Source organism: Apium graveolens, chromosome 9 (genome assembly GCF_009905375.1).
Source record: "Apium graveolens cultivar Ventura chromosome 9, ASM990537v1, whole genome shotgun sequence".
NCBI lineage: Eukaryota > Viridiplantae > Streptophyta > Magnoliopsida > Apiales > Apiaceae > Apium > Apium graveolens.
The window spans coordinates 263,967,802-263,986,111 of NC_133655.1; the positions used below are offsets into that span (position 1 = coordinate 263,967,802).

The window sequence follows — 18,310 nt, forward strand, 5'->3', positions numbered from 1 at the left end:
ACTGCTCGTAAAAGCGTACCTGGTGGCCCCTCCCGTGTTGTATGCTTCCAGATGCCAGAGCAGGTAGTACATGTTATGTGTGAGCAAGCGCTTAGTCGGAAAGTCTGTAAAGATATAATAGGTTATCTGTCGGTTCCAAGCTGGAATCGATTGTGTAAATTAAATATTATTTTGGGTTGTAATTTATATATTATGGTTGGTAGTTGTAATCTTGTCTCAAACTTTATCATGTTAGATCCTTTTAATAGTTAATCGGGGTTTATGCATATTTAATGATAGTTTAATGTTGTGTAGGTCCTCATTTCCTAACCCCAAGATTGAGGGCGTCACAATAATAACAATAATGATAATAATTATTAATATTATTATTTAATACTTATATTGATTAATAAATAAATGTAATTGAATACTGTAACAACCCGACATTCCGGACTATTAAATCTAAACTGAAACTAGTACAAAATTACAATTTATTAATCCAAAATCTATTACAAAGGGTGACTATTACGAAAGCGCAATTAACGGAAGTCCTAAAGTCAATTTATTCCAATACTAAAGTCCTCGAACTCCAATGCTATCCAACTCGAACTCTTAGGCGAAACCTGAAATACTAAAAGGGGTGAGCTACAAAGCTTATCAAGTACAAATTGACTAAATATTTAATCGGAAAACAGTGGGTGTTTTAATAAAGCGATTTTTCTCAAAACAATAATAATTTTGTATAATATTTTCCAAATTACATCCAACCCAAAGTTTTATATTTTAAAATTCAGAATTTAAAACAAAACATAGCAGATTTTTTAACAGATCACAACAAAATAAAACCAAACGAAACGATAGTTCTTATATACCACAGTCTTGATCTACGGCCACACTTTGTCAGTAGTCGGCATCTCTTATTCTTATTTTTTATACCATACTTTTCCAGTGGTCGGTATCTAAAGTTCAATAATTACGCGCACTTAATAGGTATCTAAAGTTGCACACTTGTGCGCCTAATAAGGGTATCTAAGGTTAGTTCTGGATCTATAGCATAAATTACGAACGGGTTCGAAAACGTAGAGACTGAGTTTCAAAAGATTCTCGTATCTTATTTCTTATACAGTTCGAAACAGAATTCTTATATCTTATACGAAATTCGAAAATCAGAGTATCAAAACTTTTCCGAAAATAAAAGTAAGTCAAAAAGTACTTACATCAAAGCCTGATCAGATCTGAATATAGCCTTTTTAACCCTCTAAACGACGTTATCTTAAAAAACATGAAACACGAAAGTTGTAGAGAATGAACAATTTTTTTCAAAAAGTCCAGAATCACTGAATTTTGACTTACGAAGAATTTTCTACGAATTTTACAATGCTGCTGATTTGGTGTAGAAGAGCCCTAAGAATTTTGATATTAAAAACTAGGAAGACGAATATAATGTATTTATAATTCTACAAAACCCTATATCTTAACCTACAAGTTATCCATATTAAAATCTGGTCCAAATTTTAGGCCCATTGGTCTAATTCAAATTTTAAATCATAGTCCTTATCTAATTTTAATACTTTTTATTCTATTATCAATCTAATTTTAAAAATTATGGGATATTACAAATACAAATAAAATATTACTCCCTCAATCCATTTCATTTGTTTATAATTTCCTTTTTGAAATATTCCTTCCAATTCTTTACATTTCGAAAATTTCCAAAAATATTAAAGATTTTATAATCTAAAAACTAACCACATCCACTGCTTATCTCCAATATACTCACTTTATACATAAAATATTAATCGTTCCCACTATTTTACTCACTTTATTAACTTTGCTTCATTACTTTGTCATTTTTCTTAATCTCTGTGCTCGGGGACGGAGATAAACTAAACCAAATCAAACATACCCAGTATATCCCGTTTAATGCATGATCTGGTGAGGGTAAGATGTACGCAGTCTTCCCCTCATTCAGAAAAATGAAGAGGTTATTTACCAAAAGACCCTCAGTTTGTGTGTGAATAATACGATACATAAAAAGTGAAAACAAAAATGAAGTAGAAATTTCATATAAACAAAAATTTATTCACATGATGTAGAAAGTTAAAGATAGTAACCTAGCACATGATTTTATTCACATGAGTCTTATCTAAATTTAATGGTATTCTTGTCATTCACATCTATATATATATAAAGGGATATCACACATGTATGACGTGGAGCAGTTACAGGCTTTTATTCTAATTTTTTCATTTTTAGGCGTAATCTAACTTCTAGCTATCTATTTATTTAGTTTGGTTTGATTGGTTAAATTATTACATTACATTACATGGTTACGATATATATGTATAGACAGACAGGGAGTTAGAGTTGATGTATGTGTATAAAATATACTTATGTAATGTGTCTTCTTACATTACATTACATTACAGTTATGCTGCATTACATTGCAGTTAATGATCATGCAACTTTTTGTCTTCTCTCGGCTTGGAAATTCAAGCGCCTACGGTTACACCCTCAGTTACCTAAAAATCCCTTGGGCTGCTCTGTAATCAGCATATAAGTGTGGCATCTTCTCTGTAGTTGTCTTTCATTGTGTTATTTCACGAGGCAGGCTCATATAAAGGGTATACTTCTGCTAATATTTTTTCTCAGGTTAGCTGCTCAGTACTTTTCTTTGTTTGTGCCTCTTGACTTGGAAGTGGCAGCTATGTAATAATATAAGATTTAATTTGAACTGGTATAGCTATGGACTTCTCTTATCTTTCTAACATTGAGGGTGATGCGGAGGACTGGTTGATTAGGGTACGTATTTTTAGGCCGTGGGAGGCTGTCAACACAAAGGAGAACAGCTTGATTAGCCTGGATATGATATTGATCGATGAAAAAGTATTGCCTATGACCCTCAGATTAGATGATCTCTGCTAATTTTATTATTTCATGTAACATGCGTGATTTTGTTTTGAGTTTAGGGGGATCTTATGCATGCCGCTATCCGTAAGAATTTGGTACCTCGCTTCAAGCACCTTGTCAGTGAGGGGCTGGTATGTAGCCTCGGGAATGTTAAACTTGCACCAAATACGAACCAATATAGGCCCCTTGCTAGCGACAAAAGGGTGCTTTTTCTGCCAGCAACTGAGGTAGTTGTGCTAGGCGAGGATGTTCTCTCCATCCCAAAGTACGGTTTCCAGTTTGTGGGACTGCCTGTGCTACAGAGCCGCGCTAATGACATGACCACTCAATCAGGTATATCTCTAACATTAACTTCTTTTGTTTGCTTTAATTCTGACTAAATTTTGGTGTTATTTTTATTTGCTTTTAAATGCTTCCTGCTTGCTGAAAGATTAGGATTCCATGATTTTTTTGTTGGCTGTTTGTTTCAAAATATGTGGTTTAAATTTAGTGTTGGTGTTGCAAGCTAAATTTTTTTGGCTATTTTATTCCAAACATGTGGTTTAAATTTATTTGCTACTGATTTAAATTTAGTTTTGGTGTTGCAAGCTAAATTTTTGTTGGCTATTTTATTTTAAACATGTGGTTTAAATTTAGTTGCTTCTTAATACAATTTTTATACTACTTTTACATACTTTTGCCTTTCATGGGAAAATTTGTGGGCTCTTTCTTTGTTGGAAATACTTGCATGTTGCTCGTATAAAAGTATAATTAAAAAATGCCTTCAAGTTCAGTTCTTTGTGTTGCCAGCGACATAATTTCTAATGCATGTAACTTATGTGCAATTTTAGAAGCATATTTGTTTAAACCCCAAATGATTTGAGTATACTAACTCTAATGCATGTAACTTATGTGCAATTTTAGAATCATATTTGTTTAAACCCCAAATGATTTGAGTATAGCCCTTTCCTGACCTGTTCTGCCAAAATTTTGCAGACATAGTGGGTTGCTTTTATGGTTTTGGTCAGGTTGAAGTAGTTGGGGTTGGTTTCAAAAAGAGGGATATAAGAATTTTCACTGATTAGTAAGTAACAATTGCCCATTATAATTTTGAACATATTCCGCTTATTCATTCTGCCATATTTTACTCCACTACTGTTGTTTTAGTTCTATCACCAGCACTGTTACCTTATGGGGAAAGCTAGGCGAGGTGTTTTGTAACACCCCCAGATCCGGGGTCGGGGATCCGGGTCGTCACGGTCTTTCTTTCCACAATATCACTTCACTTAATTAATAATAATTAACCTTATGCTGTGACCCCACACTAACACACACCACAACCCGTTATAGTCTCAGAGATGAAATTGAAATAAGTACAAGTCTTTGAATCCACAATTTAAAAGTTATTACAACCCAAAATGATTACTTAATAAGTTTACAATTAATTGTCATTACCTGCCACAAGTTATAATTATACATAATTATTTCTCAAAAGTAGATGGTCTGATCTACAGATAGGTCTACCTCTGCAGCTATAGCAACTATGACATCAACGGGAAGACGCGGGACGCTTCCCACGCGCTTGCGCTGGGTCTGCTGGAGTCTGGCCATCCTTCCTAATTGTTGTTGTGTGATGAAGAAATAAAGCAAGAGTGAGCCTTACAGCTCGCAAGATAATATATAGCGTAATCAATAATGCAAGTATCTAATAGATAACTTACTGAAAACCTTTATCAAAAGTAAGATAATTACTTACTGGATATAAGCTTAAAGGAAGATGAAGTTACCAAATACTTCACTATACTTATATCATTTATAAGGCTACTTGAACTACCACTGTTCAAAGTATTATAGGTTTTAAAAAAAAGTCATCCCATAGATGAGACCACAAGTTAAGACTTGAATAGATTCAATCTTTGAAATATTATTGAATGAAATAAAGTTACGAGATACTTTATTTAGTCCCGATATATATCCACATATATATCTCTTAAACATTTCCTGGAACCTCTGTTATGTAAAGTATGAACAGAGTTTGTAACATCCAATGAATTTTGAAAAGGAAAAGAATTTTGGCATAAATCTGATATCTTGCTGATCAGGCAAAGATACCAATAAGTAACCTTTTCTACTAGTAGATGGATAAATCCCCCACCGGTCATCACCCTGGCCACATAAGGACCTTGTGCTGGACCGCCACCCGGCCTCTTACGCGTTGATGGACTGCCACCCAGCCACTTACACTTTGATAGACCGTACCCTGGCCTGTCGCTTATGCCGACTCAATTAGATGGGCTTACTTCCCGAACGTTGGGTAAGTAATCAATTCATTTGTTTTCTCAAAATAGCAACCACGTTGCGAATGTAAAATGCACCACAGAGCTGGATCCCCCAGGTTTTGAGCGAGTATTTAAATCCCCTTTGAAAGGAAGATCTTAAATATAAAAAAAATGAGTTTTGGGGTCCACTCTAACTTTAAAAATCATTTTGAAGACTCAAAAACATTTTTAAGAATGTTTGGAGTAATACTGATTTATTAAAATAAATCAGTCCCGATATGAAAGAAATATCTGAATATTATTATTTAAATAATATTCCCATAAGAATAATTGAGGTAGAAGTTGGAAAACTTATACTTGAATGAATAGCAAATAATCAAAGATATACTTATACGAAAGTAATATCTTATTTGAATAATAAAAAAAAATAAGTTTGATTATCAAAATATTATTCTTTAATAAAATAAAGAATATTATTAAATAATAAACAGAGTCATAAGTCCTCGAATGAATATTATAAATAATATTCATAAAATAAAAGAAAGGAGTCATACATCCTCAAATGAATATTCAAATAATATTCATTAAATAATATAACTGAGTCATAAGCCCTCGAATGAATATTCGAAATAATCTTCAATTAATAAAATAAAAGGAGTCATAAGTCCTCGGATGAATATTCAAGTAATATTCATTAAATAATATAAAGTTATCGAATAAACTTTATTCGATTAATAGTTGTGAAAACTATAACCATATATATATAAATATATAAATATATAAAGTCTACTCGGGATCCTCGACTCCCGGTTTTAGAAAACGATTTCACCTTTGGGTCCCTATACTAAGGGTATATGCAAATTACCGCTATCCTCTAGCATAGGTATTATCAACTGAACCAACAAATATATATGGCAAGGATACGAAACAGGCATGCATATATATACCATATCAGCATGCTTCAATATATCGCAACATTTGCTAATTAACCAACATGCATCTATCGCAAGATAATGCATATACAAATATACATCACAACAACAGTATAACGGGTAGAAAACTTGCCTGAGCGACTGGGGGTTACGAATGGCTCGGGACGATTCTGGTAACCTATAAACAACAAGTAAGTTGGAATTAAACCAAAGTCACTTGTAAATCTATACTTTAACTAACTTAGACTCTAACGCTTGTTTTGCACTTACTGATTCTCTTAAGTCACTCGAGTACCCTCGGCTCCACCATTTTTAATAAATTAACCATTACGAGTTTTAAGGCGATTCCTTCGCGAGTGTCTTACCAACTGCCTAACACTCTTACCATAATTGATTCATACATTACTTAACCCTTTTTGATCTTTAACCTATGTTTCAAAGTAAGGCGAGGGGAAAAGTTTCGTTCGCGAAACGCCGTTACTTGAAACGGTCGTTTCTCCTAAACCGTGCATCGGAATCGAACGAACTACATATCAAAACGAAGCTCGTAACATGAACTATCTAAGCATGGCAATGGTCATAATCTAGAACGGGGTTCTCGGGTCCAAATGTTATGAACAAAAGCAGTCTAAAGTAAATCGGACATTACGACGGCTATGTTTACGCGATTTCCCAAATTTAAACCATTCAAAACCATCACAATTCAACCTCAACCCATTCATACAACCAAAGTCCATCCTTATCACATCATAACAGCCCCAATCAATTCAATATTAACATTCATACTTATGCCTAAGCTTGAATTTAACTACACTACATTCTTTTAACCAAAACAACAAGATTCACCATTCCATTTCACTATCACTCCAACCCAAACTCTAAACCACAAGCATTAAGCTACTATATCACCATAATAATCAAAATCATCTTATTATACATAGGAATCTAGGGTTTGGAGATGATATACCTTCCTTGAAGTGGTGGGAGTAGCTAGGAAGCCTTAAGAAGCCTTGAGGAGTCTTAGGAAAGCTTGGATCTTAAAGGAAAATCAAGAAAAATAAAGTTAAAACCTTGAAATCACTATTCATTGTCTTCTTCATTGATTTATTGGAGAAGATAGAGAATGAATTGGTGGCTTAAACTCATGATATAGCCATAACTATGCATAAGGATGATTAGGGAATTATCTTACCAATTTAGGAGGCTTGGATCTTGGATTTTGAAAATTCTTGCCTTTGAAATAGTAAAAAGTCGAGAGCAAGCTTTTGTTGAAGAGAAAGAAATGATTTTGTGTTTTGATGAAAATGATTTGCTTGGATTGGTTGATTTGGTTTTGTTTTTGATTTAGTTAATTACCTTTTTAGCCTTGGACTTTGTGTGGTTCTCATTCAACCACACCTCCTTCCTTCCCATGTCATGCTTATGTCATGCTATGATGTCATCTTTCCCTCTTTGTCCTCTTCTCATTGGTTGGGTGACATCATCCTCTCTAATCCCCTTGATTAACTTCCTAATTGTTTGCCTAATGACCGCTGATCTGTTATACGGTTCGCTTAACTTTCGTTTTTGTTTATCGTTTGAGGGATCATACCCGGGATCTTATTACTTAGGTTCCATTAACCTTTCTCGATATATTATATTCCTTTTATGATCCTCTCTTATAATCCTTTAATTTAAATCCTTTTTATCCTATTACCTTATACTCAATTCTTTCCGTATCTAGTGGATTTCCGGGAAAATCAAAGTGTTCGGAATTTGGATTCTGACGATCTTTACATACACTTATATCCCATATAAAGTACTAATAAAATCTCAAAATATCCATACCAGAACCCCTACATAGTGTGGCATGAAAAGTTTTCCCATTCAGCAAAAACACTATTCATAAGGGTTTCAAAAATTTCCAAAAATTGGGGTTATTACATGTTTGACCCCATGTTATGAATTGGAGATGTTGTGCCCTATGTTATTGTTGTGACCTCTATTACCGTGAAGACCTTTCAATGTCAGGGCTCGCCTCCTTAGTTGTAAAAAAAATACATATTTAGTTTGTAGGAAAAGCCAATACTTGTGTTTGTATGATATTGACGCCTAATAATATTCTCCAGGTGCTTTGATTTTTGCTTCTACTAGCGCTAGCAAGATTTATGTGAACCCAGATGTTGACCACATCTCTTATGTACGAGAAAGGTTCTCTACTTTGCCTCCAAAAATTGTCACTATCGAAAGCCCCAGTTCTGCCGGGTTCTCGACTTTGCTTTTATTTACTCCAAGTAGCAAACATTATTTTATTGAAAACCATGATTTTCTTAAAAATATTATGTGTTGGGGAGGTGTAATGCATGCTGCCATATATTAAAACATACCTTTATCAAGCTTTGCTAATTTCAAAACTCTGCTTGCTGAGAACATATGCCTTTAGTAGATTAAGATTCTGCACATGTTTTGGTGCTAATTTGTTTATAAAACATAAGGTTTATATTTATTATTGTTGTTTTCTATTGTGGGAAAAACTAGGAGTTTCTGTCTTTGTTGAGGAAAGTTGTATGTTACTCATGGCTATAGATTATTGCAAAATTATACTTTTCGCCACCTGTTTATTTCCAAGCATTTGGTTAAAGTTTAGTGCTACTTTCATGAAAAAAATTTTACCCTTTATTTTTGTGAAGAAAAGTTGCATTTTGGTGTTTTAGAACGCTGTAAGTAAATATTAATGCGAGGCTACCTCTGCAATTAAAAAATTGGCTCCAAATTATTGCGAAGCTATACTTTCCGGTTCCTGTATGTTTGTAAACATTTGGTTAAAATTTAGTACTGCTTTCATGCAAAAAACTTGTGCCCTCTATCTTTGTGGAGAAATGTTGTATTTTGTTGTTTAAAAAAAGTATAAATGGATATATATATATATATGCCAGAATCCCTCCTAAGGAAGCTATGTTTGTTAATCGAATGACTCTGGAGGCACTGGTGAGCGCTACTTGTGCTGGCGAGCTGAAGGTAAATAACAGTACCCAGATGTGACCTAAAAAATGTCCGCGTACACCACAAAAAAATTACCCCAAGTTTGTGATATAACTCCCCCTATATTATGGCAGGTTGATGTTGTGACTTTAAAGGCCACGATAACTGCCATCAATAATCGCTTCAAATGGTATTATGTGTCATGCAAGGAATGTGTGAAGAAGGCCACACTTCGTGATGGGGTTTTTGTCTGCAATTCTTGCAACAAACCAGTTGACCGCCCTCTGGCCATGTAAGCAACTTGTGTACCTCCACTCACTCATGCGCCCGGTCCTGACCTATTGTTTTACTAAGCCATATTTTTTTTCTCTCCATTTTCTTATAGGTTTTGCATTAATATTCAAGTGGAGGATGGCACAGGAACTACAACTGTTGTTTTGCTCAATTATACTGCTGAGCGTTTGCTGGACACCTCAGCCTTGAAACTAATGAACAAAATGCCATCTGGAGATTATCCGGTTCTCCCCGAGTTGCAGGTGCTTTTGGGTAAGAAATATGTGTATAAGCTGAAGTTGAACAAGTATAATTTGGTTGACGGCCTGCAAGATTATGGGGTGTCAGCAATTTTCACCCCTGTGGAAGAGCTGGAAATGGCTTATGAAAGGAAGACTAAAAAACTTGTGCAAGTAAGTGATCTCCATGTTTACCTTCCTGCTTTAACCAATATACCAACCGATATGACCATCTTCCTGTGTTTTCTCATTATCCTTTCCTACAGGTTGCTCCCAGTCCGTTGGGATCTTCGACTACCAGTGTTCCAGAGACCAGCAACGCCCGTAAGAGAAAATTATCCCCTGTTGCCGAAGCTGTCAAAACTGTCGCGGGCAGAACCCCTTAGATCAAACCCCGCCATGCTAGCTGCAGAGAGCTGAAATTTTTTAAAAAACACTGCTTACAGATTTTCAAAAATAACCTCTATCAGTGAAATTTATTTCTGTAATAAATTAAACATTCTGAAGCTCTGCAGTCAAACAATTGATAAATATGGTTGCTTTGAACCTTTTGCTTTTTATTTGTTTTTTGATTTAAAGGCTTCCCGCACAGTTGTCTTGGTAATTTTTAGGACTGCATTTTATATTTTCAGGTTTTTGCCCATACTCAGGCCAAGGCAATGGCCACTATACGATTATCATGTCAATACAGTGATCTTTAGATGTACAATGGGGGGTTGTGAGAATATTAGGCATCTCCTTATGAGAAACAAATGCAGACATGGTTGCACAAGAAGAATAGTGAAACTTCAGATCAACTTAAATTAAAGGGAGATCTTATAAAATTTTATGTCTTGTGATTGGCCCAGTTCTTGCAGTTTCCTACCCTAATCCGTGTTCAATGGTTAACAGATAGCTTTAAAATTTGTAACAAAAACTTAATCCCAATCATGAGTAGCGATTATTGTAGTTGTCATGAGAAAAATGATCTATCTCATTTGTATTTATCGCATTATTGCCTGCCTTTTAAAGCTATTGGAATTTCCATGAAATGTAGTGATTATTTGTGTGGCTGCATGTACAAAGATGACTTCTAGCAAGCAAGTCAAATTTGTCAATATTTCTTCTGGTGATACTTTCAACTTGTCCAAAATAGCATCTTAAGACCAATTACCAGGCTCCAACTTAGAGCTGTCAAGTTCAATACCCGACGCTTCAAAATAGAACTCATGTGGTTCTTGACAACATTGTCTGTTCTTTCTAGCAAAAGTATACATATAGGTGGCCATTTGTTTCCCTCAATTAATAGGCTTGATTTAAAAAATCCAAGGCTACTTGATGAGGTGTGATGCATAGGCTACAAATGTATCATTTAAGCATGATGCTATGTCGTAAGCTTGCCTTCAAAATAAACACAATTTTGAATTACTATACATTTAAGTTGGCAATAAAATGGGAAACAAAATTTTTTTGCCTAAAAAAGGCTACAATAACTTGATACACAATCCTAACTAATTGGACATGTAAGACTTTAGTAAATAATTTTATTTTGCCTAAATAATAATAAAAATCAAATTATTTAAAAAATAACTTAAACTAGCTTTCCTAAAAAAAAATAAACTATTCTTTCGTAGACAATTTAGATGATAAGTAATTTTAAAAAATTAAATCATTTTAAAAATAACTTAAACTCTTCTTGCATAGACAGATTAGATGATAAGTAACTTTAAAAAATAACGTGCAATGTAAGATACACTTCTAGCTATTCAAAACTAGCTTAGTTGGCCAAAATTTTAACATATTATCTATGAAAAATGTAAAAGGATAAATTTCTGAAATAAGACTTGATTGCCCTTCACCTTTTTTATTTGAGATAACTTACAAATTTGGAATGAAATACAAAAACAATATAATAATCAATTAAATATGAGTAATCTTATGTTAAACATGCATATATTAATAATAGTACATAAAGAAAAATGTATAGTACCAGACACTTAGGCTAACAATAAAAGGAGTGAAAACATGAAAACATATAGGATAAAAAAATAGCATGACAGGGACTTAGTCTAGCAATAAAAGGAGGGGTTATTAAAAATATATAGATCAACAAACTAGCAGACTGAACAGTTACAAAGAGAAGTTTGATCTTTTTAAGAAAAAAATTAAATTAGAAGGACTTATAAAAAAATTACTAAACTAATATATTCAGATTTTGAGGTTAAATTTACCAGCTTGCTTCAAATGCAAAAAAAAGAAGATAATCCCCCTGGCAGCTTGATTCAATTACCAGCTTGATCAACAAACATAGTGTTTGTAAAATCAATGTTTCTCAAAAAGAATATTAAGTATGATCCAAAAATAAATAAAAAAGTCTTTAACATAAATTTTTTAAAGGTGAGTAGCAAATAATATTTTGTATCAATGTATATGCCTCTTTTTTCTTTTTTATTCTCATGAACGTATAAGCCTTTTTCCCAACAAATCATATTATTATTATTATTATTCAAATTAAGGGCTATACATATAAAAAAAATTAAAAAAAGATTCTTTTCTTAGGAGTCACACTTAAACCGGACAATTTATTTTCTTGCCAGTTTGTGTAAGTAACTATGGACTGTTACCCTCCCTCTTTTGAGTTCCACTGCCGCACCGTTTGTTCAACAAAATATTTTTTGGTGTAGTTCTGCATCTTTTGGTGGCAAATAAAATAGAGGAGCCGATGGACCAATTTCTTCCGGCTAACAAGGATAATTGTCCTTTAGGAGCTGTATCCTGGCAGAATAAATGTTTTCAGCAATGGTTGTGTTCGCTTGCGCGGCATGAAAGGACTCTGAAAATCCGGCTTAAGCGTCAAATGATAGCTTCCTGTAACAGCGAGAGCATTTACTCTCATATGATCAGGAGAGAAAAATCGCCAAGCAAGCAAGAATGAGGAGAAAGGTTGTAATACTGAGTAGAAAACTTCGGACTAACCAAGGCTAACATCCTTTCTCAGCACTACACATTATGCGAGTTTGCTCACAGCCTCCCTCACAGACTCTGGCTTATGGACCTCGCACTGATCTAGCGACATCGAATGGTATTGTCCCTACTTTAATTTCTAAGCGTGTATTATATTTCAATTGGGTTAAAAAAATTAAGACCTAGGAAGTTAGTAAGAAAGCTAAATTGTAATGCTTGTATTAACACAGTTGGCATTGGGTTAAAGTTAGGACTACTATAAATGTAATCAGAGGCTTATAGCCCACCTGTGTTCTGGTCTGAACCATGATCTTCATAGTTATATGCTAACACATGCCTAAAAACAAAGAAACTGACTTAACATGGGCTACTTATATAGCATTACAAAAACTAATACTCTGGTTTGGAACCATAACCCCAGGCTTACAAAAAATCATAGTAAGCCAAACTTATAAAATTAGTATATTGGGAAAGAATAAGGCCCTGCAAGTTATTTTAGTCTTCCTTTGCTTTTAAAACATGCATATTCATCATTGGCCAATTCGTTTCAGATTCCACGCTAAATGCTTCTTTCACAATGTATCACACCTCGACCAAATGACTAGCACCGGAAGCATCCGAGCCTCCACCATGTATTTTTATACATTTTTTGGACCCTAAGGCTCCTTCCATATATTTTTATCAATCTTGTAAAAATGTCTTTAGTGATGTATTATTGTGAATGTGATATATTTACATTACCATACCCCTACTGATAGACGTACTTTCAGAGCAAAGGAGCAAACAACCAAGGATACCGTGTCTCGCAAAAAATGACAGGTGTGCCCTCGGTGAACCTCTGTCATCATGTGAAGCAGGACCAAGCAATAACCCTCTAAATTGGGCTGTAAGTACTGGCTAGATCAAAAACATTTTATGGCGTCAGGCGTGCTTTAGCACACATATGTTGCAAGAATCTTAACTTATCTTATTATTGATATGTTCTTTATTTCTTGTATTATCACAGTTCAACAATCACTTCCTTTGTACTTGGGGTCCCCCAATCACATATGCATGTACTGTGGCGCTACACTTTGGTATGAAGAGCGAATAAATAGACACAGGCACACCTCTAATCCATAGTTCACTTTTTGTTGTATGGAAGGGCGGGTGAAACTGCCACTCTTGAAGGAACCACCCCATTGCTATTAACAAGTCAATAGGACCTTATGTGTTCCATGTTGGTGGACAGATTTACCACAACACAAGCTCATTGCTCCCACCAACAGGTAAAAAGCCCCTGTTTGCCCAGCTCTACATATATGACACTGTTTGCCCAGCTCTACATATATGACACTGATCATGAGATTAGTAATAGAATTGGCACACTACAAAATCCGGAAAGGGCTCCAGACAAAGACATTGTCCAAGGCTTGACCCAAATGTTAGACGAGAATAGCAATTTAGTGAGATCTTACAGGAAGGCCAGGGACATGTTTGAGGCACAACCACATACCACCTTTCACTTGCGCCTTCCCGAGGCCCGGACCGGAGATGGTAGACAATACAATATCCCAACAGAATATGAGGTGGGTGGCTTGATAGTGGGTGAGCTCACTGAAAAGAAATTTGAGCGTGACATTATTGTGCACCACCGTACGAGAGGGCTAACACATATTGATGAGTTGCACCCAAGTTATATGTCAATGGCATATCCCTTAATTCACCCTTATGGCGAAGATGGCTACATACTAGGTATAACCTTGGAAAACAGGGGCTCACAGACTTTTAAAAGACAAGCATTAATGATGTGCCAGTATTATTGCTTCAGGCTCCAACAAAGAGCCAATGAGGGACATACCTTACTTTTGGTAGGGAGGCTCTTGCAGCAATATATAGTGGATGCTTATATGACAGTTGAACAAGAAAGATTTAGGTGGATTCAGACCCACCAAAATGAGCTCAGAACAGAATTATACTTAGGCTTGATGGATGCGGTTAATCATGGGGACTCGGACAGCTCCACAGTTGGGAAATCAGTAATCTTGCCGTCATCACACACCGGAGGTCCACGTTACAGGGCTCAAAATTACCACGATGCAATGGCAATTTGTAGATGGGTTGGATATCCAGATTTGTTCATTACATTCACATGTAACCCAAAATGGCCCGAGATAAATGATATGCTTGGACTAATCGGGCAAAAAGATGACTCTAATAGAGTTGATATTGTGTGTCGAATGTTTGAGATAAAATTACAGCAGTTGATGCACTACATCAAAAAGGAACAACCATTTGACCGCGTAATGGCGTGTAAGTTGCTTTGTTCATGCCTTACCTATATTTTTTGGCAGCCAATCTTTTAGTACTAGATGAGCTCTCTTCATTTAGTCAAATAACTTAGAGAACACTCCTAACATTCTAATAGCATCATAAACTTGATGTAGGTCTATACACCATAGAGTTTCAGAAAAAGGGTTTGCCCCATGCGCACATCCTAATTTTCTTGCACCCGTCAATGAAGAATCCTTCACCAGAATATATTGACAAAATAATAAGTGCAGAGATACCAGATATCAACATCGACCCTGATGGATATACTGCAGTGAAGAAATCTATGCTTCATGGCCCATGTGGCCAGGCCAATACTTCCTCTCCTTGTATGCAACAAGGAAAATGCAGGAAATTTTTCCCAAAAAAGTTTAATGACGCCTCTACAATCGGAGAAGATGATTATCCAATTTATAGGCGTAGAGATACAGGTGTTTTCGTGGAAAGAAAGGGGGTTGTGCTGGACAATCGTTATGTTATCCCTTATAACCGAAATTTATTGGTCAAATTTAATGCTCATATTAATGTGGAACTCTGCAATAGTGCAAGATCGATAAAATATTTATTCAAATATATTAATAAAGGGCCGGATAGAGCAACTGCAGTGATTGAGACCACCGAGGAAAGGGATGAAATTAGATCATATCTTGACTGCAGGTATGTACTCTTTGGTTAACAAATAAAATTCCTTCTGAAACTTGCACTTGCCATGTCTATATTTTTTGTGAGGCTGTTTTTTTTCTGTTTTAGTTTTTTTTATGGTTAACCTAATATAAAGTTTGAAGTTGCCCTTTGGTATAATTCAGGATTCATCTTAAAAATTAATTAAACTTAGTTGCACATATATTTTGGCCTTTAGCCAAATATTTAATAGACTTCTACATTTTAAAATTTCATGCCATAATTTTTTGTAAATATGTTCTGTGCAGAGAGTTTCCGCTGATTATGCAACCTTGTATCAAGAATAACTAAAATAATTGGTGGGGAGGTGTTTCACCTGCCTGGTGAGCATACTGTTATATTTGAGGAACATAGATGCATTGAGAATATGCTCAATATACCTGGAATAGAAAAGACTAAATTCACAGAATGGTTAGAGACAAACAAGAGGAATGAAGATGCACGTAATCTAACTTATGCGAAGTTTCCCAAGAACTGGGTTTGGAATTATAAGGACAAAATATGGACCAGGAGGAAAAAGGGAAAGGCCGTTGGCAGAATCTACTTTGCACATCAGCAAGTGGAGAGCGCTTCTACATGTGTATGCTTCTTAATTTTGTAAAAGGGAGCACCTCATTTGAGTGTATAGGAACGGTGAATGGGGTAACATATCCGACATTCAAAGCTGCATGCTATGCTTTGGGATTACTTGATGATGATAAAGAATGGGTGGATTTCTTATCTGAGGCTTCTGTTTGGGCAACAGGGAATGAATTATGCAATCTCTTTGTCACAATCCTCATCTATTTCCAGGTTTCCAATATACCAGAACTCTGGAAAACTCATTCTCAAATACTCTCAGAAGATATGCTTCACTTGCAACGGAAAAGGTTTCAAGTCCCTAACCTCCAACTAACAAAAGAACATATTGAAGCATACGCACTACTTGAAATTGAAGGCCTCATGCAAAAATTAAGAAAGAGCCTAAAAGAAATCGATGAAATGTCGCAACCTGATTCATCCCTCACCCGAGAATTTGGAAATAGATTACTAAATGAGGAATTGGATTATGATCGGGATGCTTTGAAGATCTTCCATGAAAAATCTCTTAATGCTTTAAATCATTTTCAAAAAATTGCATATGATGTAATTGTGCGCTCTGTTCAGCATAATGAAGGTAAATTGTTCTTCATCAGTGGTCATGGTGGCACTGGGAAAACATTCTTATGGAATGTAATTGCTTCAAAATTAAGATCAGAGTCAATAATAGTCCTTCCAGTTGTAACCTCTGTATTAGCTTCATTGTTATTATCCAATGGTCGAAAGACGCACTCCCGATTTCGCATTCCATTGGATGTCACAGCAGAATCTACCTGCGAGATAAAACATGGTACACAATTAGCTGAATTGCTGTAAAAAACTTCACTCATTATCTGGGATGAGGCATTAATGACATAAAAATATTGTTTTGAAGCTCTAGACAAGACCTTGAGAGATATACTAAGCACACGCTATGAGAACAGTCGTTCTAAGCCCTTTGGAGGCCTTAAAGTTGTATACGGTGGCGACTTCTTCCAGATACTACCTGTTATCCCGCAAGGTGAACGTGCAGATATTATTGATGCCTCACTTAATTCCTCCTACCTGTGGGATCACTTCAAAATTTATGAGCTGAAATAAAATATGCGGCTCCGTAAGGATGGGGTTGATGAAATAGAAGCTGAAAGAATAACATCATTTGATAGATGGCTATTACAAATTGGGGATGGTTCTTTGTATGACACTGTAGGACAAGAAATGGTAAGAGTACCTCATAAGTTATGTAGAACAACAAGCGAGAATCCGATGGAAGACATTGCTAGCGAGGTCTACCCTTCATTGTTGGAAAATTATAAGGATCCTGCATACCTAAAAGAACGTGATATATGTTAGGTCACACACACTGTAGAAGGGGGTTGAATACAGTGTATACTACAATCAAATCAAATTAAGAACACAAGTATGAAACACAGAATAATCTTATTAATAAAACAGTATTACAATGGAACCGTTCTCTCTCAGTGATGAACAAATATCACGAGAGCTGCTAGGGTTACAATGAATAATATTCTCGATTAAGATAACACTCATAGTGTAAACCCTATGCTGTGTTTATATAGACACACAGTTACAAGATAATCTTCTAATTGAAATCGAACATAAGTCTGCATCCTATTATATATCAACTAGTTATCTTTTCCTCCAAGTATTCTATTCTTCATAGAATTCTTCTCCATGCATATCTCTTCTTGTGTTTGCCTTAATCTTCTTTCCTTCAATCAGCCGTCTTCCTTATCTGAAAGTCTTCTCAAGTTCTGATATTATCTCCTGATAAATATCTTCTGATATCTTAAGTTCTGATAACTTAAGTTCTGATATCTTAAGTTCTGACTTCAGTATAAGTAATGATTTCCAGTTAAGTCTTGATTCTTCCAGTTAGTTAAGATCTGAAAACTAAACACAAATCATTATTAGACATGACATCACAAATATATCTAATAATCTCCCCCAACTTATAAATTAGCATAATATACAAGTTCAATAGATATTTGATAATGTCAAAAACATTAAGTACAAATGCATATGATAATTTGACTAAGTAACTACAACTCACAGTCTTTATAGCTTTTACCATCCTTAAAGTCCGATATCAAATTTAACCTGTATATACTTCAAAATTTATCAGCTGTAGTTCTTGACTTCGCTTTAGTGTGTAATCTCTTTAATGTCAGGAGTTGTTCCGAGATAGTTCTTCAACAGACTTCTCTCAGCATATTCAAGTTCATTATGCATCCTCCTTTTTGCA

The 18,310-nt window shown here is 35.1% G+C and overlaps 3 protein-coding genes across 3 annotated transcripts; all 3 read left to right on the top strand.

The window, feature by feature from the left end:
- The first annotated feature begins 2,724 nt into the window (after positions 1 to 2,724).
- LOC141686259 (uncharacterized) lies at positions 2,725 to 9,938 on the top strand. Its single transcript, XM_074491304.1, has 7 exons — positions 2,725 to 2,865; positions 2,949 to 3,222; positions 8,188 to 8,323; positions 8,995 to 9,076; positions 9,175 to 9,332; positions 9,426 to 9,726; positions 9,819 to 9,938. Exons 1-7 carry the CDS (start codon positions 2,725 to 2,727, stop codon positions 9,936 to 9,938), a joined length of 1,212 nt encoding a protein of 403 aa, XP_074347405.1.
- Positions 9,939 to 13,796: 3,858 nt separating this feature from the next.
- LOC141686260 (uncharacterized) lies at positions 13,797 to 15,571 on the top strand. The gene is made up of 3 exons (XM_074491305.1): positions 13,797 to 14,787; positions 14,922 to 15,462; positions 15,556 to 15,571. The coding sequence occupies exons 1-3, from the start codon at positions 13,797 to 13,799 to the stop codon at positions 15,569 to 15,571; spliced, it is 1,548 nt and encodes a 515-aa protein (XP_074347406.1).
- A 416-nt stretch (positions 15,572 to 15,987) lies between these two features.
- Positions 15,988 to 17,145, top strand: LOC141686261 (uncharacterized). The gene is made up of 2 exons (XM_074491306.1): positions 15,988 to 16,855; positions 16,940 to 17,145. Exons 1-2 carry the CDS (start codon positions 15,988 to 15,990, stop codon positions 17,143 to 17,145), a joined length of 1,074 nt encoding a protein of 357 aa, XP_074347407.1.
- The last annotated feature ends 1,165 nt before the right edge of the window (positions 17,146 to 18,310 follow it).